General features: G+C 36.9%; 2 protein-coding genes across 3 annotated transcripts in view; one reads left to right on the forward strand and one right to left on the reverse strand.

Annotated features, from left to right (window-relative positions):
* Positions 1-292: 292 nt before the first annotated feature.
* On the reverse strand, positions 293-10,874 carry LOC117331287 (mitochondrial tRNA-specific 2-thiouridylase 1-like). The gene is made up of 8 exons (XM_033889898.1): positions 10,694-10,874; positions 8,665-8,830; positions 8,195-8,379; positions 6,668-6,840; positions 6,475-6,528; positions 3,056-3,122; positions 1,145-1,242; positions 293-684 (listed from the first exon to the last, which is right to left on the reverse strand). Exons 1-8 carry the CDS (start codon positions 10,776-10,778, stop codon positions 340-342), a joined length of 1,173 nt encoding a protein of 390 aa, XP_033745789.1. The 5' UTR covers positions 10,779-10,874; the 3' UTR covers positions 293-339.
* Positions 10,875-10,961: 87 nt separating this feature from the next.
* The window catches only part of LOC117331285 (myotubularin-related protein 14-like), a 34,302-nt gene continuing 22,772 nt past the window's right edge, over positions 10,962-22,491 (forward strand). For both annotated transcript variants that reach the window (XR_004533456.1, XM_033889897.1), the window contains exons 1-7: positions 10,962-11,200; positions 11,912-11,968; positions 12,241-12,347; positions 16,757-16,865; positions 18,769-18,853; positions 21,752-21,920; positions 22,332-22,405. Coding sequence is in view for 1 of the 2 variants with exons in the window: in XM_033889897.1 (XP_033745788.1) it covers positions 11,093-11,200; positions 11,912-11,968; positions 12,241-12,347; positions 16,757-16,865; positions 18,769-18,853; positions 21,752-21,920; positions 22,332-22,405 (709 nt within the window). In the remaining variant the exon portion in view is untranslated. The remainder of the gene's footprint in view (positions 11,201-11,911; positions 11,969-12,240; positions 12,348-16,756; positions 16,866-18,768; positions 18,854-21,751; positions 21,921-22,331; positions 22,406-22,491) is intronic.

Genomic DNA, 22,491 nt, shown 5'->3' on the forward strand with positions numbered 1-22,491 from the left:
AATAAGGGTTCATATCTGTACAAAAGGACTAATATTTACATTTTATACATGTACATCAGGCTCATATATGAAAACCAGAGTAAACTGGTTCTACTCCTATAATAATATGAGGGGCAGTGGTCAGCCTGAACTATCATCCTAAACTAACAGTAACTGGTTCTACTCCTATACAATATGAGGGGCAGTGGTCAGTCTGGACTATCATCCTACATTATCGTGCTGATGGTACCAGGTATATTCCCCTGCCATGTCAACTGTATAATCACCTAAACAGATACAGACAATGTAACTGTTCAAATGCAGGTACCATTTTATTAAAAACATATTCACACAAAAATATCATGTAAAAGGTCTTCTTATATTCACTCGACTTCGTTGATTAAGATCATAAAGAGAAGGTCCAGATTTTTCTATTCGAGCGCTGCCTATACACTCTTCACCTACGTAAAACACAAAGAATTGACCCGGGGTGAATGCCCGGAAGGGTTCAGATGTTGTCAATGTGAGAGTCTTGTTCACATTTAATGTCAGTTTACATTCGGAGAGAGGATGCACATGCTGATGCTTGAACATTACATCAACTGTTTGATTTTCATAAAGTCCCTCAGGTGGGTCACCAATCCAATAAGGGCGCTGAGTGATAGCTGAGTTACAGTACAAGGCAGGATGATCAGTGCCAAAAACCTACAAAGTAAAACAGTCAAATTTTACATCACTGTATAGTTCTACGAGTGTTGAATGGTATGTTGTGAGCTTCTTATTGAAGGAGGTACTCAAGGATGTTCTTTTGAAGTCCTACTATCATCTGACTATATAGGGCCGTGTACCCAAGGACCGGTCTCTTTTGGTTAGTTTATATCGACGAGGTAGCACTCTAAAGTAAATATCATTCCAATACTTCTCAAGAAATAGCGATGGATGGACCACGGACCTGCGGACATAGATGATTTGAACAGCCCACACCATCTGATTATGGTGGGCTAAAAAGGATAGAACCTCCCTTTTACCACATCTCCAGGGAGGGATTAAAATTTGGCAAACTTGACAGGGTTGGTATGTGTGAAGTATCATCAAAAATGAAAGAAATATGAAAGTATGAGATAAGGACCAAAATAATTTGATTGGAATAACAGAATAAACTTACCACCATAATGTTATTTGATGCCAAGTCCTTTGAAGCCACGAAGGCTTTCTCTCCTGCCTCAAGTCGAGCTCTCTGTCCTATAGTCCACTTGTGGATACCTGGAAAAGACCTCGGCTTTATCAGCAAAACTGTTATCCATCAATGACCCTGTTCAGCCAAACTAGGCCTTGTCATATGGCCATATATCCTCCAAAATTATCAAGAAGCATTTTGCCCATTTCACCGAGGCTAACATTTATCATAAAGAACTTTCAATAAGAAAACACTGTATAAATTTTGTGTTTGATTGGCCCACAGGAAACTCATGTTATTGCAAGGAAATTGATTTTCTATTCATAGTAACAGTGACCTTGATCTTTGACCTTTGAAACAGTAAATCTCTTCTAAGTAAATACTTTAAGTATGAAAGAACTGAAATTAGTTTGATTTAGATTGGCCAAAATAATCTCCAGATTTTGCATGGAAGGTGATTCGTTTATCTATATTTAGTAACAATGGCCATGATCGGACCAAACGAAACTCATGTTATTGCAAGGAAACTGATTTTCTATTTATAGTAACTGTAACCTTGACCTTTGATGCTAACACAGTATGATGAGCACACTGAAAAGCGCAAAGTAATAACTTAAACATAAAGAATATGAACTAGTATAACACCCACCAACAGATCTAAGACTTAGAGCTTCACACAGGTATATTTACATTTGCTCCACATTTCCCCATTGACACAATGCTAAGAGACAGTTGCCACCATACGCCTATAACAGCCAGTGCCTCAGGCTATAACCTAGTGGGTCATGTGACATTAAAAAAGGCAGAATTTTTTTGTTGTTGGTTTAGTTTTTTCAAAGTTGACGGAAATGGTAAGACAATGTAAATGTTAGTATTGAACAGTGGTTTTAATGTTGTTATAGTCGATATGGCAGCAAGATGTATGGTGGGCAAATGTAGCATGGAAACACTAATGGGTTCCCATGCCATTTGCCCACCATACATCTTGCTGCCATATCGACAATAACAACATTAAAACCGCTGTTCATTGCTTAATGTGTAAATAGAGGCATCATTTTACAATTACTTGTCCTTGTGATTTTAATCCTAGTCTCTCTCTGAAATATTTTCCGGTACTTGTATTATAATGTTTTGTATGGCACTTCAAATCAATTCTATTTCAATAGTTTAGTGTCTAACCATGATATTGACTGTCCAGAGTGATACCTTTACTAACATTGGCATATACTATTAACAAGTATTTCAAATTTAAAACAGTTGACAGGTCCATTATAATTTAGCACAACCACACAATATGTGTGCATGTGACAGTGACACGAGTATTGTCATCCTCATCAAACTATAAAATATGTGTGACATTAATATTGTCATCCTCATCAAAATATAAAATATGTGTGACACTAACACTGTCATCCTCATCAAACTATAAAATATGTGTGACACTAACACTGTCATCCTCATCAAACTATAAAATATGTGTGACATTAATATTGTCATCCTCATCAAACTGGTGTGACACTAACAAACCAAATGCAGTGTGAGCACCAACATTTCAAGAAAGATAATCCAATGTTTATCATCTCAACAATGAAACTATTTAATATTCATAATATGTCTATGTCAATTAGTATACTTAACAAAGGCTGACTCTAGACTAATTACAAATATATGGTACTTGTAATATAAAAATGCATTTACTAAATTTAATACTTGAACATTTTAAAAGTTACATCTTACATATATGTACCAAATCGGGCATTAATTATTTGGCTTATAGGTGAGACTACACCTCAGAAAATAATAATCACTTTGCATTAATGAAAGGGCTCCACATAATTTAATATTTAACCTGTCCAGGTTAGCATGACCTAACAACATAATTATAGTCAATGACATTACCATCGTGGATGCCTATTCTCTCATTTGTCTCCAGATCCACATAATATCCTGCATCTGGTTCAAGGTACTGAAAATAATTGCAAGTTTAATGCACCGGATACATAATATTTATAGATTATAAACTATATAACAGAGACCAATTACTATGCAATATTGCTGGTCAATTATACAAGAGTTGTCAAAGAAAGTGTAGGTAGCTAAGTAGGTTAATTGTGATTTAGAATTAAATTTTTAACAGAAGGTCAAAGGTCATGGTCAAGATCAGACAGTTTTCAAATGTAAAGCTGATGGATAGATCTTGTGACAAGGCACGCATCGAAAAGGAAAACCATATCTCCAATATAGTTAACACCTATCTCGTATGGTTAACATACTGTATCCGTTAGGTTACCTATCTCGTATGGTTAACACACTGTATCCGTTAGGTTACCTATCTCGTATGGTTAACACACTGTTAGGTTACCTATCTCGTATGGTTAACATACTGTATCCGTTCGGTTACCTATCTCGTATGGTTAACACACTGTATCCGTTAGGTTACCTATCTCGTATGGTTAACACACTGTATCCGTTAGGTTACCTATCTCGTATGGTTAACACACTGTATCCGTTAGGTTACCTATCTCGTATGGTTAACACACTGTATCCGTTAGGTTACCTATCTCGTATGGTTAACACACTGTATCCGTTAGGTTACCTATCTCGTATGGTTAACATACTGTATCCGTTAGGTTACCTATCTCGTATGGTTAACACACTGTATCCGTTAGGTTACCTATCTCGTATGGTTAACATACTGTATCCGTTAGGTTACCTATCTTGTATGGTTAACATACTGTATCTGTTAGGTTACCTATCTCGTATGGTTAACATACTGAATCCGTTAGGTTACCTATCTCGTATGGTTAACATACTGTATCTGTTAGGTTACCTATCTCGTATGGTTAACATACTGTATCCATTAGGTTACCTATCTCGTATGGTTAACATACTGTATCTGTTAGGTTACCTATCTCGTATGGTTAACATACTATATCTGTTAGGTTACCTATCTCGTATGGTTAACATACTGTATCCGTTAGGTTACCTATCTCGTATGGTTAACATAATGTATCCGTTAGGTTACCTATCTCGTATGGTTAACATACTGTATCCGTTAGGTTACCTATCTCGTATGGTTAACATACTGTATATGTTAGGTTACCTATCTCGTATGGTTAACATACTGTATCCATTAGGTTACCTATCTCGTATGGTTAACATACTGTATCAGTTAGGTTACCTATCTCGTATGGTTAACATACTGTATCTGTTAGGTTACCTATCTCCTATGGTTAACATACTGTATCTGTTAGGTTACCTATCTCGTATGGTTAACATACTGTATCTGTTATGTTACCTATCTCGTATGGTTAACATACTGTATCCGTTAGGTTACCTATCTCGTATGGTTAACATACTGTATCCGTTAGGTTACCTATCTCGTATGGTTAACATACTGTATCCGTTAGGTTACCTGTCTCGTATGGTTAACATATTGTATCCGTTAGGTTACCTATCTCGTACGGTTAACATTCTGTATCTGTTAGGTTACCTATCTCGTACGGTTAACATACTGTATCTGTTAGGTTACCTATCTCGTACGGTTAACACACTGTATCCGTTAGGTTACCTATCTCGTATGGTTAACATACTGTATCCGTTAGGTTACCTATCTCGTATGGTTAACATACTGTATCTGTTAGGTTACCTATCTCGTATGGTTAACATACTGTATCTGTTAGGTTACCTATCTCGTATGGTTAACATACTATATCTGTTAGGTTACCTATCTCGTATGGTTAACATACTATATCCGTTAGGTTACCTATCTCGTATGGTTAACATACTATATCCGTTAGGTTACCTATCTCGTATGGTTAACATACTATATCTGTTAGGTTACCTATCTCGTATGGTTAACATACTATATCCGTTAGGTTACCTATCTCGTATGGTTAACATACTATATCTGTTAGGTTACCTATCTCGTATGGTTAACATACTGTATCTGTTAGCTTACTTAAATGCCTGGGGCATGATTATGTGGTGAACCGGACTGTCCGTCTTTGTTTATTAGTCTTGATGTCAGGTAGACGTTTGTAAGTAATATACATCTAGGAGGTTTAGAAGCTTTCTTAAGATCCTGATTTTATAATAGGTGGCGCTAGCTTCCACTTTCCCGAGAGTATAAAAGGCGGCGGTCGAAGCTAGATAGGGTTCACTTCTTCGTCAGACACGGACGCGTTAAGGCCGTATAAAAAGGTAATAGTAAAGATATAGACGTGCCTGAACAAGGCTTCCCTATATCAAAGTACTGTATTGTGTATTTAATAACTTACGGTAGAGTACGGAGGAGGGTAGATGTGCCTGAGTAAGGCGTCCCTTCTCCGTGGGGACTCTAGTTAGTCTATGTGATCGGTACATCACATAAGTTGTAAGTTTATCAATATCAATAGCCTTGGGTCTGCTCGTGGTTTATAAGAAAGTGTCTGAGAGCACAGAGTTGTACGTACATGCCTAACGTTAAATATATCCTAGGGAGTGCTCAGTAAGAAGTGAGTACTCAGTGAGTGCTCGGTATTTTGAGTGCTCGGTAGCAGTGAGTACTCGGTGAAGTGAGCGCTCGGTAAAAGTGAGCACTCAGTAGCAGTGAGTGCTCACTCGGTCAATGAGTGTTGAAACTCTCTTACCCTTATAGTAGTTATAGTTGTATAATGTGATATTACCCTGAATAAATCCCAGATAGGGAAGATTTATTTTGGTCAGGGAGCACTCATTATTTCATGTAGGATATTATTCTGTTGTGTTAATATAAATAGCTCTCTGTTTAGGTATATTTGTAGTTATACTGTAGGATTACTCAGAGGAACTGAGCAATCATTGTGTTATATTTCAACTGTATAGCTAGTTGGTACTTGATATATATTACATAAACACAGTCAGGTCAGCTGTATATTTCTGTATATTTTTGCACTGAGGACTCGAGTAAAACTAATTATATGTTAGACAATATGGATCATCAGTAGTGACTGATACGGACCCTGTAAACGTCACAATTATTTAAAGATAAAAGAGCCTTCGATTTGGTCTATATTCAGTGTTGTGCTAACCTGATAAAATCTAAGATACTGACCTCATACTTTGCCTTCTGTTAATAATTTAATTCCAATAGGTAGTTATAACACCATAATGACCTCATGAAAGGTCCATAATTGACAAGTAGAATTTTCACTGTGGACACTAACAGATTGTGTAGAGTAGGACAATTACCTGGTAGTGTAACAATTAAGAAATATTAAAAGAACATTAAATTTAAATCAACCATTACAACTTTAGTCCTCAATAGTGACAAATAAGATTTGATTTTGTATACTCACATTTTCAAGGAATACTTGAAAATTAGTTTTCCCTATATGACATATACCCATACTCTGGAAAAAAAATAGGTCAATATTAAGAATATATTCAACGTTGAAGTTCATTGTACACAAAATCACAATTTGAACTTAATTCTGATATATTTTGTATATTCATCTATGATAAAATGTTACCATAAAAAGGCTAATATACTTCTCTCTTTTTCGCTATTCTTCCTAATCCTGCTTCATCTGCAATCTTCTTCACATCTGCTTTCATCATATTCCCTAAAGGAAATATCGTTCTTTGTAGTGCCTTCTGGGACACTTGTGAGAGGAAGAATGTCTGATCTTTTACAGGGTCCAGCCCTCGTAATAACTTGACACCTACAAAAGTATTTTAAATAATATGTTTTAATTAACAGGTATTTTATCATTATGTCAATTTTTCAGTGTACACGATACATTGTTTACCATTAACTTGTAAGATGTCTAAAATATTGTTCAAATAGTTTCATCACAGGGGCTTGACACGATTTTCCAAATGATGGTCCATATATATACATGTATGTATTATTATAAATATAATAGTGTCCTTGACACTACATGTATAATACTGTATACCTGATAATTTTCGCCCCAGGTTATTTTCGCCCTTGAGCAACACAAAACATATTGGCCCAGTTTTAAATTTGCCCTTAATGATTTCTCAAGAAATATCTTTTGTAAAATTGAAAAATTCCGTTCGGAATTATCAATACAGTTGCACTTGGAACACTCGGGACTTATTGAGTTCCCCAATTGTCTTAACAGTATGAGATGTGAAATGTAATCAGGTGTGAAATAACGTTCACCTGTGCTCAGATTGTGGTATCGGGTATACGTATGCATCGGTAATGTTAAGCAAACACGATCAATTGTAAGTGCACTGCACCATGACTAATGACTGACCAGTGTTTTCTCTTGTTCATATGTACGTAAATTTACATGAATGGAAGCCACAATTAAGCGACGGTGAACTCATAAAATTTGTCTTTTCCAGGGCAGGAATTTGATGCCACTCTGTATTTCATTTTTATCATGACTGGACTAATAATTTCAAAAATGACAGATTTTTTTTTAAAACAACCTAGTATGTATTGTTTTCTTAAATTGAAAATGCTAAGCCTAGTACGTGATTTTATAGTTGAAAAGTAAGAGCGCCTGTTTGTGATACTACACTTGGCCCATGTACTATGGTTTATAAATCCTTCAATTCAGCTTGAAATTTTCACCTTCATCTTAAATTCTCCCTATCTTCAAAGGGCAAAAATGGTGAAAATTAAACGGTGGTGAAAATTACCAGGTATACAGTACATATATATGGACCATCATTTGGAAAATCGTGCCAAGCCCCTGTGAGTTTCATCATGCAAACTATGCAGTCTTGAGACACTCTTACTAGTCTTTTTTACACTTTCACTTTACCAGTAATAAACATGTGCATAGCTTAAACATGTACAGCTATAATTATAGTTTTCATTTCTTCGCCCTGAAACATGATGCCATGGATATTTCACTAAATATATATTAGATGAATTATGATAATTACTGATATTACACTGAAGGGGGTAATTTAATTTATGTTGGCAAATATGTGCAGTATACTACCGAGGAAATAAAGAAAGGCAAATCTGGGTATTACATAGCTAACGATTCTATATATCACTACATAATTCAGCAGAACAAAGAGACTACCTACTTTTGGATAAGTCTGCATTCTCCAGGTCATGTTGTATACTTGTCCTGGCGTAGTGTCCAGTAGCTAGAACATCAGCCTTCAATTCATTCCTCGCCATATCAAATAATGCACCAAACTTGATGTAACGGTTACAGTAGATGTCAGGAACTGCACTCCAACCAAACTGGTGATCTGCCAGAAACTGACTGCAAACAGCATGTATTATCTTTATCAAAATTTACTGATTTCTAAAAACTCATTACAATAATCTGTAAATTAAAAAAGGAACAAATTTTGGAAGGAATACATTTATACTTTAAGATTGACTGACCCTCTCAGAATACAAGAAATTAATAGCTTCTTTTATTTCTTTGTATATTTCCACTATATGTCAAATCACTAGCATCAATCATTTTTAAACAAGCCATCAGCACGCTATATATAAATTATGTATATTCTTATCAAGCCAACAATGAAATAAACTACTGTACCAGAATACTTCATTCCAATATTCCTTGACAAAGTTGACCTTGTGAAGCGGCATATCTAGATGGTTACAAACATATTTAGCATCCTCAAAATCCTTGTCTGCCTGGCATTCACCGAGCTCATCTAATTTGTCCCAATTCACCATAAAAACTCCAATTACTTCATATCCTAGAATACAAGGAAATGCAATAGTCAATGGACAGTATGTAGTACGAAAAAGTTTCTCTCTGTTTCTGTAATACAGTATGGTTCATTAGTAAAAAATTACATTCAGACATTAAACATCACTAAATTGGGTCTAATTCACAATATGCTTTAGCACTTGAAGAAAACCAACTGGCAATTAACAGCAGAGAATAATGTACAAGCTATAAAGTTGCAGTTGAATTGAAAATATTGAACATTACAGTGATACTATCACTTTCTAGCTTAGCTAGCTGAGGGAATTGCCTTTAGCTCAGTCTGTAGAGTAGCAGACAGGCTGAAGTATTAACCCCAAGGGTCATGGGTTTGCATGATCCCCAGTACAGACACACTACTTGCTTTCTTGTTACTAATTGTTGTTATGACAGATTGGTTGCCTTCTACCTGTAGCTATATTGCTTTGTGCTACCAGAATTTCCCTTTAGCTCAGTCGGTAGGGCAGAAGAACAACAAGTCCAGAGTTGCAGTTAGATCCTAAGGTGCTTTCCTGTTACAAAGTTGTATATTGTTATATAGCATATGGTATATAATATGGCACTAAAATGATACAGAAACAGGCAAAACTGCATTTAGTCTGTGGACAAAATATTATAAGTGTAAAAGTTGAGGAAATGTTTAAGCTTTAATGAGAAGATTATGTGGTGACTATCTGCTTACCAATATATGTACCTTTAATTATTGTTCAATTCACCAGCAGTTTATACTATTCAAAACTCCATAGTCATCTAACAGCAAAAGTGTTTCGAGTACAGGTAATTTTGCATGAATATTGCATGTGCGGATCACCGTGGCTGTCTATTTAAGCGGGGCCGCGGTGGCCGAGTGGTTAAGGTGTCTCGACATTTTATCACTATCCCTCCACCTCTGGGTTGCGAGTTCGAAACCTACGTGGGGCAGTTGCCAGTAACTGACCGTAGGCCGGTGGTTTTTCTCCGGGTACTCCGGCTTTCCTCCACTTCCAAAACCTGGCACGTCCTTAAATGACCCTGGCTGTTAATAGGACGTTAAACAAAAACAAACAAACAAAGTTTATGTGCGGATCACCGTGGCTGTCTATTTAAGCCAGTAGTTCGCCAGTCAGATGGAAAGTCCGGACAGGACTGCCTGGCTCAGCTTTCGCTTCCCGACTCCTGTGGTCAGAATGAAAGTCTTTACAAGACTGGTTTGGTTTAACACTCATGATCACAGTCAGTAGGTATACTTGGGCCATGTAGCTGCTCAAGTTTACTAAACTACATGTACTGTCATGTTGTCATGTTGTCATATAGTATGTGTGTTGGAGTGAGTTGTATAATTTGTCCCAATGTCTCTATATTTTACATAGTAACTTAATAAATCTACAAGAACTTTGAGTTTATTTGTCAGACTTTCTTACAAATTATGACTCAGAATGTAAGACCCTAGATCAGTGAACATAGCATGGATATAAATATTGTACAGTGTTTGTTTGTGTGAAAATGCCACTCCTTTTACACAGGCGTAATAAAGTTATTTCTTGTATAATTCTTAAAAACGGACTTTGGGAGAAAATACGTATATAGATCAACGTGTATTTGTAATTCTTATATAACAGTATGAGTTTCCAACAACCAACCCCCCCCCCCCCCCCCCCCCCCCCAACAGAAGAAAACTAATCTACTTCAGTTAACTAAAGGTATATGGTTATTTTTTTATCAGACGCCAGAACACATGGGCATGCGTCAAGTCTTATATACCTATTTAAAGAAAAATAGCCAGAAATACTGGACATGCCCCTGAGGTTAGAGTAGAACAATTATAAAACATGGATTCAGTCAAACCGAAAGTAAAATTATGTCAAAAATAAACCTTTCTTCTTTAGGAGAATAGCTGAGACAGCACTGTCAACTCCACCAGACATGCCACAGACAACACGTCTGATATTTCGGAACATATTGATCCGCAATTAGTCCACTACCACTTTATGTTCTCTCGTTTCGTCTGCTTCTCATCGGAGGGCTGCCATGCTAAGGATTGTCTGATCGAGTTCTGTTACAATAACAATGATTGGATCTTTATGAAAATTCTGACCAATCGAAAATGGCGTGACAAATGACATAAATTTCATTTCGGGTCTCCTTTGGACCTACTCTTAGAATGGTGATAAAACACGAGAGACCTTTAAACATGGATGCCGTACTCAAATAATTTCCGTATTGAAAAGAAGTTTTCTGTTTTCTTAGAAAGACTCGGAGTGATCTTGCCAGAATGAATGAAGCAACAGAGGAAACAGAAACGATAAAACCAGAAGATATACATTCTTTGTTGGAACACTGTAATAAGACCACGCACAAAGTGAAAGATGGCGACATACAGGTTGTTTGTTGATCAAATTAAACGATTGCGGATTGGGTGATAAAAGCGAAACTATCCCCTTTCGAATATATCATATATATGTAAATTACACTCTTCGAACAATCTAGCATACACTTTTAACGAAATATGGGCGATTATTTAAACGGAATACGTTAATTCTAATATGTTACAATAAAAATTTTAAAAAAACCCAAACAAAACAAAACAACAACAGTAATCGGTAAAAGCTAAGTATATATCTACATTACATGCAAGTAGCCCTATCCTGAGCGTAGGTATATTACTTAACTATATCATCATGGCAGGGCTTAGGTGTCATTAGTTTTGTAAGACTGGATTGGAAGATGGATGGAAAATATTTGAAATGTTACTTCAATGAGAGTATTTTGCCATTATTACTAAAATATCCATGTGAGTGATGCAAGCCCTCTGGGCCTCTTGTTTCCTACATGGATTCAAATCCTAACACATTTGTACATACAATATTCGAAACATTATGTTCACCAGTCTATTGGTGAACATTTCAGTTCCAACTACTCTATGATATTATATGTACTGCAGCACTGCTGAGACTAATACATGTCAACATACATAATTCATGTACTGCTTTAATATATATATTAGAGATAAAATAAAGAAAAAAAAAAACAACATTTGTCTGCAATGTGACTGTACAAATTAAGTTAATAATTATATCCTTGCATTTTTCAGGGTGAATTTATCATGGAAAGATGTCTTATGCTTTTGGCAAGGGATTACAGATATTCTGTAAGTACAATGCAGTTCAAAACAACCATGCCAATGTGTTTGTTACACGTAAATTAAATTAATTGCAATGAGTATTTCAATTTTCTATGCTTTCTTCTGACAGAAATTTCATTAATGAAGTCTCATTTATATGCACTCGTGGAGCCATATGAACGTAGAGGATTTAATCCAATCAGTCATGCTAGTTAGAAGTTAATAATTTCCGCTTTAAGTTTTATTTATTTAGAATGATGTCCATATTTGTTTCAATTAAAACTCTTTACAATATCCAGGTGATAACAAATTTTAATGGAGAACTATGTAGCCACTATCCCAGTAAATTGGTGATGCTGGAATACCAGCTGACAGACGCAGAGAAACAGACAAGGAAACAGGAGGAGTAAGTTTATTTAGTCACCTTCAAAACCAAAGTGTTGAATTACCTCTTCACAGTGATAAGATTGTATACGTACTGTCAATGATTTACAGTAATGCATTGTAACTCCTTTATTGATAAGTAGTAGAATAGGATACGTCGTACATTATAATTTATATGACCACTAGCTGTATATAGCTACATGTATATATCTACCAATAATTAGCCAATATATGTTGATAAGCCACCCATGTCTATTGCAGCTCAATAAAATATCAACAAATACTATTCCACTGTCCTATATATAAGCCCTAAACATTAAGTTGATGTTTATATGTTAGCTTTCTCTGCATATAACTGGTTAGATATGGTATAAAGTTTTAATTACACCACACTGTGACTTGTACAGTTGAGTGTAGACTAAAGGTTACACAAAGTGCACTCCGAGTGCACTCCGTTTGGACTTGGAGTGCACTCCGTTTGGACTCCAGGTAAACTTGGAGTGCACTCGGAGTGCACTCCAAGTTTACCTGGAGTCCTATCAGGCCCCAATCCTACCTGGGTCCACATGTATCACATGTACCTGTAACCAAGTACATATATACATAATGTTTATAGATAGATGTATACTCTTATACATTTAGACTCCTTAAACATGTAACAATAAGATATGTGTTACTGTTTTATCTTTGTATATATATCATCTTATTATTTTGTTGGTTCATTTTTCGTTGGTTAACTAACAGCATCTTATATAATTGATTTTTTCTATTAGTTAACCCTATATAAAATGAATAGATCTGGCACTTCGTTGAAAAATGTATGATAGCATTCCTTTGATTTGAAGAGTTTTAACAAGCCACGTCAATATTAGTAGAAAATTGGCAGTTTGTGGTCTCTCAAAATGTAGAGTTTGATTGTGTACTGGACATAACTTGTACTCGAAGTACTAAGTACTGTTTTATATATATTTCAAATACTTTTCTTCCAACAGTTTATATTTATCTTAACATACAATAAAAAAGAAAGTTGTTGGGTTTTTTTATCACCTTGATAGCATATTCCGGATCTAATGTCTAATTTTGATTTTCAGTTTAACATCAGATTGACTTACATTTCTATTTGGTAAACCAACTTTTTTTTGTTTTGATTATACCAGCCTCATTAAATCCAGGTCATACATGGAGTTCTTTCAACAGTTATATAAGATATATACAATCCCCCCTAAGTTGTTTGTGGTCATTAAAATGTAGAGTCTGAATGTGTACTGGAACTACCTTGTACTCAAAGTACTACTGTTTTTAATATATCAAATACTTTACTTCCAACAGTTTATATTTTTATCACCTTGATAGCATATTCCGGATCCAATGTCTAATATTGATTAACAGTTTAACATCAGACTTAAATTTCCATTTGGTAAACCAACTTTGTTTTGTTATACCTGCCTCATAAATCCTGGTCATAAATGGAGTTTTTTTAACAGTTATATAAGATACAATCCTCCCCCCCCCCCCCCCCCCCCCCAACTTCCAGGTAAATATTTACCTGTATATCAAGCATGATTACAGGGGTGTGGAGAAAAGACAGACTTACACTGACCCCAATAATGACCCCTTCCTCCAAGTTTACCTCATAAGGTGTGAAGATCTGGACAGGTGTACACACGGTCATCTAACTAGATAAAGACCCCCTTAATTGTTAGATGGAAACTGGTCATCACACCTTACCTTTACCTAGCCCGAGTTTCCAAGGTCATATAGAATATAGGTACAGACTTGTGACGGTCGATATCTGACACTTTTGAAATAATATGATTGTCCATTCCTATTACAGTATTATTTAAACAGTTATAAGTCATTATTATAAAAAAAAATGTTTGAAAAAAAAAAAATTCAAACTGGTATTTACTTTATGTCTTTGATATTATAATGGAAGTATGTATAGAGTATAAGAGGTCAATATGTAAATCAACATAGATTAATATAATTTTCATGTTTGAGTTAAGTAAATACTTATCAAACATTCCATACACCAACTGCAGCTGGCCTTATGTCATTTTTTTTTTAAGTTTGAACATTTAACTTTATGATTTTATAATTGCTTGAACAACCGTTGTACATTCATGAACTGTATCTGTTACATATAATGAATGAGTTACAGTCAATATCATGATAGATATTGACTGAATGGGAATAGAAAACGATGTAGTTCCAACAGGTCAGTTTTACAGGTAAATGGTACATAAGTTGCCGTGTCCAACTACCCTTAGGCAAATTTTACCTCAGCCTCTATAATCCTATTTCCTGCATGAGAACAATGTGTACTAATTACGGGTATAAGTCTATAGGTTGGTTTGGGAAAAGGTGAATTTACATTCATTATACCATTTGGAATTACACTGAAATTATTATTTTTTTACTTTAATCTCTTTCTTTACAATTAATTTTTTTAAAGCAATGTCTTTATATTTTTGAATATAACAAGATAAGAACTGCATCATTTCTTAATTTGATTTGCATTAATTTTTTTTTGAACTTATATCATTCAACATTGTACCTCTACATACCGGACACCTGCATAAACCAGCCAATACGTTTGGTCTCAATGACTTACGGTTTAGACAGATTACAATGTAATAAATATAAGAAACAGCTTATTTTTACTTTCTAATTTCAGTATAGAATGACTTCATTTCAATAGAGTTGGTCTTCTTAAACCTGTTAACCAATTTGTTAATGGTTTTACTACTTATCTTGACATTTCCACCTTAATTACACTGGTATTTCGTTTATACATGTAATTTTGGTCTGATTAAGGCCTCTCAAATGGAGAGCTACAATCCTTTCCTTCAAGTCAGGAGATAATCTTACTGTTCTGTTAATTGGCCTGAGGTTATAACACTGTGACCCTGCTTTGCACAGCTTCATCATTTGAAGCCATACAGTGACAAAATTGACACAGGTATTTCTGTGAACCCAGGACAGTACCTGTAGCTGGCTCCTAAAACTCACCTGGCACAGTTATCAGGGGTGTCAGGCCAGAGTCAGTCATGCATGACCAATACTAATAGCAATTAAACAGATACTGTCATTCATTATGGGTAGTCCAGAACTACATACTTGTGTGAACGTTATGTCAGAACATTAATTTAACTAGGTAATGCTCGTAAATATGTACAGTTGTAAATGTATATTTTTCTAATGAAACTAAAATGATTGTTTATTTTATAATTACTTGCCGGAATTGAGTACATGTATGTAGAGAATGTCTTATTAAAAAACACATAATTCATTAAATACTGTAAACTTTCAATAACATAATATATATATATTATCTAAACTTCCTTTACAGTCATGATATATGTACAGTAATAAATATTCTAATTGAAATAATTTTCAATTCCTTAATAAAATGAAATACAATTTACTTACATCTTAATGAAATATGAAATAATAAGCAATTAACTTTCATAGAAACCTGATTATAGCATAAATTGTATAACTGTCTTTGGATCTTAATAAATATAAATTTAACATGAAGGCATTATTACCATGTATTAACAATAAAAGAAATATTCCTAGTAGACTAAACAAATGTTAATAGTAATATTGACAGAACAAAAGTAATTTGTAAAAATCTATTTATTTATATGTAAATTATATTAAAAGCATCAAAGTATTAATATATATATATATAGTCTGATCATAGAACTGGGGTAGGCATGGTGTCTTATAGGACTCCAGGTAGACTCGGAGCCCACTTGGAGTGCACTCCAAGTTTACCTGGAGTCCAAACGGAGTGCACTCGGAGTGCACTTGGGTGTAACCTTTAGTCTACACTCAACTGTATCTACCACTGTGACTTGTACCTACCACTGCGACTTGTATCTACCACTGTGACTTGTACCTACCACTGTGACTTGTATCTACCACTGTGACTTGTGCCTACCACTGTGACTTGTATCTACCACTACGACTTGTACCTACCACTGCGACTTGTACCTACCACTACGACTTGTATCTACCACTGTGACTTGTACCTACCACTGTGACTTGTATCTACCACTACGACTTGTATCTACCACTGTGACTTGTACCTACCACTGCGACTTGTACTTACCACTGTGACTTGTACCTACCACTACGACTTGTATCTACCACTGTGACTTGTACCTACCACTGTGACTTGTACCTACCACTGTGACTTGTACCTACCACTGTGACTTGTACCTACCACTGTGACTTGTACCTACCACTGTGACTTGTATCTACCACTGTGACTTGTACCTACCACTGTGACTTGTATCTACCACTGCTAATACCGGAATCTATTAATTATGCATAATGCTCCAGGAAATCGCAAAATGCTTCAAAATGTTGCCAAATGCTGGCTGTGAGATCTGTTAGATTAAGATACTTTTATAATTACAGTGTGCAGAGCATCTATGACATAGAAAAACTTAGAGACCTTGTGAAACAGGCACGGTATGCTAGATGTCGGTCAAGATTTGCAGTGCCAGTCATTCTTTGCGAAGGAAAGGTATACTTTATTATTTTACTTTTATCATACATGTTGGAAAACAAAATTCCTACAGTGATGAGTTCCTGGTCAACAGGAATTAAAGATGATTGTATGTAGGTCACCAGACCAGATAGGTCTGCCATATGCCATACACCTTGCGTAACTTTTTCACATTTCAAACTTCTTCTCAAGTTCCACCTGTGGAACTTAGCTGTAGCTTACCTGAAATGATCCTGAGATGGTTAAGGATGTTAAGGAAGAGAAGTGTTGTTATTTTTCACTCTCATAAACTTTGACATTGCAACCACAGTGGCCATTTTGTAACTTGATTGTGCAATCATGGTTTTCCTGAACAACTCTGATCTTAGCTTAAACTTCTTCTTAAGTTCCAACAGTGGCATTCATCTCTAACTTTCCTGAAATGATCCTCAGATGGTCCTGACCAAGTGTTGTTATTTTTCTGGTTGGTCTAAAATTAAAGATTGTCACCAACTTGAAAAATGCATTTTAAACTTCTTCACTAGTTCCACTGGTTCCACTGAACAGAAAATCTGTGTGGATAAGGAAAGGAAGCCAACTGAGTGGTGTTATTTTTCCAGTTGGTTAAAACTTTGACACTGCAGCTACAGCAACTGTTTTTTCACAGTGGAACTTGCAATCTCGGTTTTCCTGAATAACACTTATTTAAAATTTCCATCAGTGAGATTCAGCTCAAACATTCTTGAAATGATTCTACCATGGTCCTGACCAAATGGTATTATTTTTCGGTTCGGTCTGAAAATCAAAGATGACCACGTACGATCTTGAAAAACACATTTTAAACAGCTTCTCCAGTTCCACAGGTGGTATTGAGATGGAAATTTGTGGAGGTGTTAATGAAGGGAAGCTGCCAATATGTATTCTTTTGGCTTGTTTAAGATCTTTCGACTTGTTTGAGATCTTTCGGCTTGTTTGAGATCTTTCAGCTTGTTTAAGATTTTGACACTTCAGATACAGCTGCCATTTGTAACATGATTGCGTAATTATATGGTTTTCCTGAGCGACACCTGTACCTATTTTGAACTTTTTAAGTTCCACTTGTGGGATTCAGCTCTGACTTTCCTGAATTGACCCTGAGATGATCTTAGCCAGGTGTTGTTATTTTTCAGTTTGGACTAAAATCCAATTTATGCCTGCAATTAACGTCATTTCGAAAAAGAAAACAAAACCCACATATTTCAAACTTCTTCTTAAACTCCACCAGTTGGATTCCAAACTTGCCTAAATTGATGCTAAGATGGTTCTGACCAGGTGTTTTTTTTTCTGGTTGCTCAGTAATCCCAAGCTGGCCCCCATGGCCATCATACAGTATTGCACAATTCCAGTTGTTGTCAGTACAACTATACTGCCACTTAGTATGTATGTTACAATATTGTACTTAGGTCAGACAACATAGCACTTAAAAAGGGCCTGTTGAAGTCAGATGACAGTTCAGGCCCTTGGGCCTCTTGTTGTTGGTGTGCTGGAGGTCTCCATAGTAATTATAAATACTACTCTCTGCCTGCGGTTTATGTTATATGGACTCCAGAATCATGTATATTTAATAATGATACACTAGGCAAATGATGGAAGGCCTTATCGTAATGTAATCTATCATTGATTATAAATATTCCATTATTAACTTGTATTAATATTATTGTGAGAGATGTATCTAAGCAATCTATACCTGTCAACTGATGCACTTCCAGATTTGGAATGATTCACATTTACCACTTGGAGGAATATAGATTTTGAGAAAAGTATCAAATTAAAATATTCTTTTCACAATTCATGTATGTCTGTTTTGAAAAGTGAATATGCCCACTCCCATATATATATATATTGATGTCATCTGTCATCTGTGTATCAACTTATACTAAGATCACTGTATGATGTGTTTCAGCATGTATGTAGGTCAGCCACCCTGTCCAGTGGAGCGGAGATGTATGGTCGACAGGGGCTGGACTTTCTGTTTTCTGGTCCTCCAGGTAATACCATACTGTTACTGTGTAGTTACCTTTCTTTATTGTGTCGTTTTGTCTTCCCTTTCTAACCCAGATAAGTACCTTGAGTCGTAGTACGTACTACAACACTGCTGATTACTTTATTATTTTATAAATTGACAAAGAATACAAGATTATTGATGTGTGATCTGACAATGAAAACAAACAACGAAACACATCTTGTATCATTATTTTCTTCTTTGGTAATATTTAACCTGTAAATAAAAATAATCAATTCATTATATTTGTATAATATTTGTTTAAAACATTATTGCAAAAATTGAGATCAACTTAAAAAAAAAAAATTTGTCTGAAGTACCGATTTCATACCCTTCTCGGAGACGTCTCTGGCGTCCTGGACATCAGATTTAAAAAAAAATGTGGTTGCGCAAAAATATACTGGTAGAAGTATTATTCAGCATTTTTACCGAAAAAAGTATCTGCGTAAATTATACTGGTGCACAATTTACACAAGTTTTTACGGTACTTAATGTAACAGTCCCACATATACAATCGATCCCATACATATATAAATAAAATGGGGGCAGATATGTTAATGAACATAATTGATTAGCTAAAAATGTGTACTTTTAATTTGTTAGTGGTGGATGATGGTAAATGATACCTTAACATTGACCCTGACATTGACCCTGACATTGACCTTGACATTGACTAGGAGCTCGAGGTTCCCTATACCGCCGTGACATTGACTGGGAGTTCGAGGTTCCCTATACTGCTGTGACATTGACTAGGAGCTCGAGGTTCCCTATACCGCTGTGACATTGACTAGGAGCTCGAGGTTCCCTATACCGCTGTGACATTGACTAGGAGCTCGATGTTTCCTATACCGCCGTGACATTGACTAGGAGCTCGAGGTTTCCTATACCGCCGTGACATTGACTAGGAGCTCGAGGTTTCCTATACTGCTGTGACATTGACTAGGAGCTCGAGGTTCCCTATACCGCTGTGACATTGACTAGGAGCTCGAGGTTCCCTATACCGCCGTGACATTGACTAGGAGCTCGAGGTTTCCTATACCGCCGTGACATTAACTAGGAGCTCGAAGTTCCCTATACCGCCGTGACATTGACTAGGAGCTTGAGGTTTCCTATACTGCTGTGACATTGACTAGGAGCTCGAGGTTTCCTATACTGCTGTGACATTGACTAGGAGCTCGAGGTTCCCTATACTGCCGTGACATTGACTAGGAGCTCGAGGTTTCCTATACTGCTGTGACATTGACTAGGAGCTGGAGGTTCCCTATACCACCGTGACATTGACTAGGAGCTTGAGGTTTCCTATACTGCTGTGACATTGACTAGGAGCTCGAGGTTTCCTATACTGCTGTGACATTGACTAGGAGCTCGAGGTTCCCTATACTGCCGTGACATTGACTAGGAGCTCGAGGTTTCCTATACTGCTGTGACATTGACTAGGAGCTCGAGGTTCCCTATACCACCGTGACATTGACTAGGAGCTCGAGGTTTCCTATACTGCTGTGACATTGACTAGGAGCTCGAGGTTCCCTATACTGCTGTGACATTGACTAGGAGCTCGAGGTTCCCTATACTGCTGTGACATTGACTAGGAGCTCGAGGTTCCCTATACTGCTGTGACATTGACTAGGAGCTCGAGGTTCCCTATACTGCTGTGACATTGGCTAGGAGCTCGAGGTTCCCTACACCGCTGTGACATTGACTAGGAGCTCGAGGTTCCCTATACCGCTGTGACATTGGCTAGGAGCTCGAGGTTCCCTATACTGCTGTGACATTGACTAGGAGCTCGAGGTTCCCTATACTGCTGTGACATTGACTAGGAGCTCGAGGTTTCCTATACCGCCGTGACATTGACTAGGAGCTCGAGGTTCCCTATACCGCTGTGACATTGACTAGGAGCTCGAGGTTTCCTATACTGCTGTGACATTGACTAGGAGCTCGAGGTTTCCTATACCGCCGTGACATTGACTAGGAGCTCGAGGTTTCCTATACTGCTGTGACATTGACTAGGAGCTCGAGGTTCCCTATACCGCCGTGACATTGACTAGGAGCTCGAGGTTCCCTATACCGCCGTGACATTGACTAGGAGCTCGAGGTTCCCTATACCGCCGTGACATTGATTAGGAGCTCGAGGTTCCCTATACTGCTGTGACATTGACTAGGAGCTCGAGGTTCCCTATACCGCCGTGACATTGACTAGGAGCTCGAGGTTTCCTATACTGCTGTGACATTGACTAGGAGCTCGAGGTTCCCTATACTGCTGTGACATTGACTAGGAGCTCGAGGTTCCCTATACCGCCGTAACATTGACTAGGAGCTCGAGGTTTCCTATACCGCTGTGACATTGACTAGGAGCTCGAGGTTTCCTATACCGCCGTGACATTGACTAGGAGCTCGAGGTTTCCTATACCGCCGTGACATTGACTAGGAGCTCGAGGTTCCCTATACCGCCGTGACATTGACTAGGAGCTCAAGGTTCCCTATACTACTGTGACATTGACTAGGAGCTCGAGGTTCCCTATACCGCCGTGACATTGACTAGGAGCTCAAGGTTCCCTATACCGCCGTGACATTGACTAGGAGCTCGAGGTTCCCTATACCGCCGTGACATTGACTAGGAGCTCGAGGTTCCCTATACCGCCGTGACATTGACTAGGAGCTCGAGGTTCCCTATACTGCTGTGACATTGACTAGGAGCTCGAGGTTCCCTATACCGCTGTGACATTGACTAGGAGCTCGAGGTTTACTATACTGCTGTGACATTGACTAGGAGCTCGAGGTTCCCTATACTGCTGTGACATTGACTAGGAGCTCGAGGTTTCCTATACTGTGACTAGGAGCTCGAGGTTCCCTATACCGCTGAATAATTCTCTCTTTACTGTAACAGGAAGTGAGGCCTCACCCAACATGCCGACTCCGGGGCCCACGCCCAGCTCGGGTGAGATGCAGATGATTGACCGCTATAGAGGACAGGACATCAAACTTCTCAAAGAGTTCTCAGTCGGCTACATATGTGACCTCATGGTTGAGAAGAAAAAAGTCAAATTTGGTTTAAAGTGAGACCTTTTTTTCAATTTGGTTTATGCATGTACTTTTGTCACAAATATATAATTAAGAAATTATTTTGATTATAGGTATTTTCAACAGATTTGCTGAAAACAAGTTAATTTGGCCTTAAATTCATATTCTACAATTATAGCAATTGATTATTATGATAATCTTAATGCCATATAAAAATGTGTTGTTTTAGTTGTAAGGAAGGGAGGGCTGTTTCATAATTATTTGTGTGGGAGAATTGGGAGGCCCTACCAACAATCAAATAATAAAACGTACACTTGGTAATATTTTAGGAAATCTAAAAAATGGTGATTTACCCTGCCCTCCCACACCCCTCCTACGCAGATAATTATGGAATAGCCCACGCATTGTTTACATAATTCATCAGGACTAATTTAATTTATTTACAGCATCACATCTTCTGAAAAAGTAGATAAAGAAAACAGATATGCAGATTTTTGTATATTGTCAATTCCATATCCAGGTTTGTATCTGTTACATTTAATCTTATACTCAGTTATATAATAGGGTGTCTGAGTAGACACCTACCTGAGTAGATACCTACCTGAG

This window comes from Pecten maximus, chromosome 7, assembly GCF_902652985.1.
Source record: "Pecten maximus chromosome 7, xPecMax1.1, whole genome shotgun sequence".
In the NCBI taxonomy this organism is placed as follows: domain Eukaryota; kingdom Metazoa; phylum Mollusca; class Bivalvia; order Pectinida; family Pectinidae; genus Pecten; species Pecten maximus.

Excerpts from the sequence above, each read along its gene's own strand:
- LOC117331287 (XM_033889898.1), bottom strand. The coding sequence starts at position 10,778 with ATGTTCCGAAATATCAGACGTGTTGTCTGTGGCATGTCTGGTGGAGTT. Across the intron at positions 6,841-8,194 it reads GAATGCAGACTTATCCAAAA|GTGTCAAGTTATTACGAGGG; the intron begins GTAGGTAGTCTC and ends ATACTTTTGTAG. Across the intron at positions 685-1,144 it reads CATCAAATAACATTATGGTG|GTTTTTGGCACTGATCATCC; the intron begins GTAAGTTTATTC and ends TTTACTTTGTAG.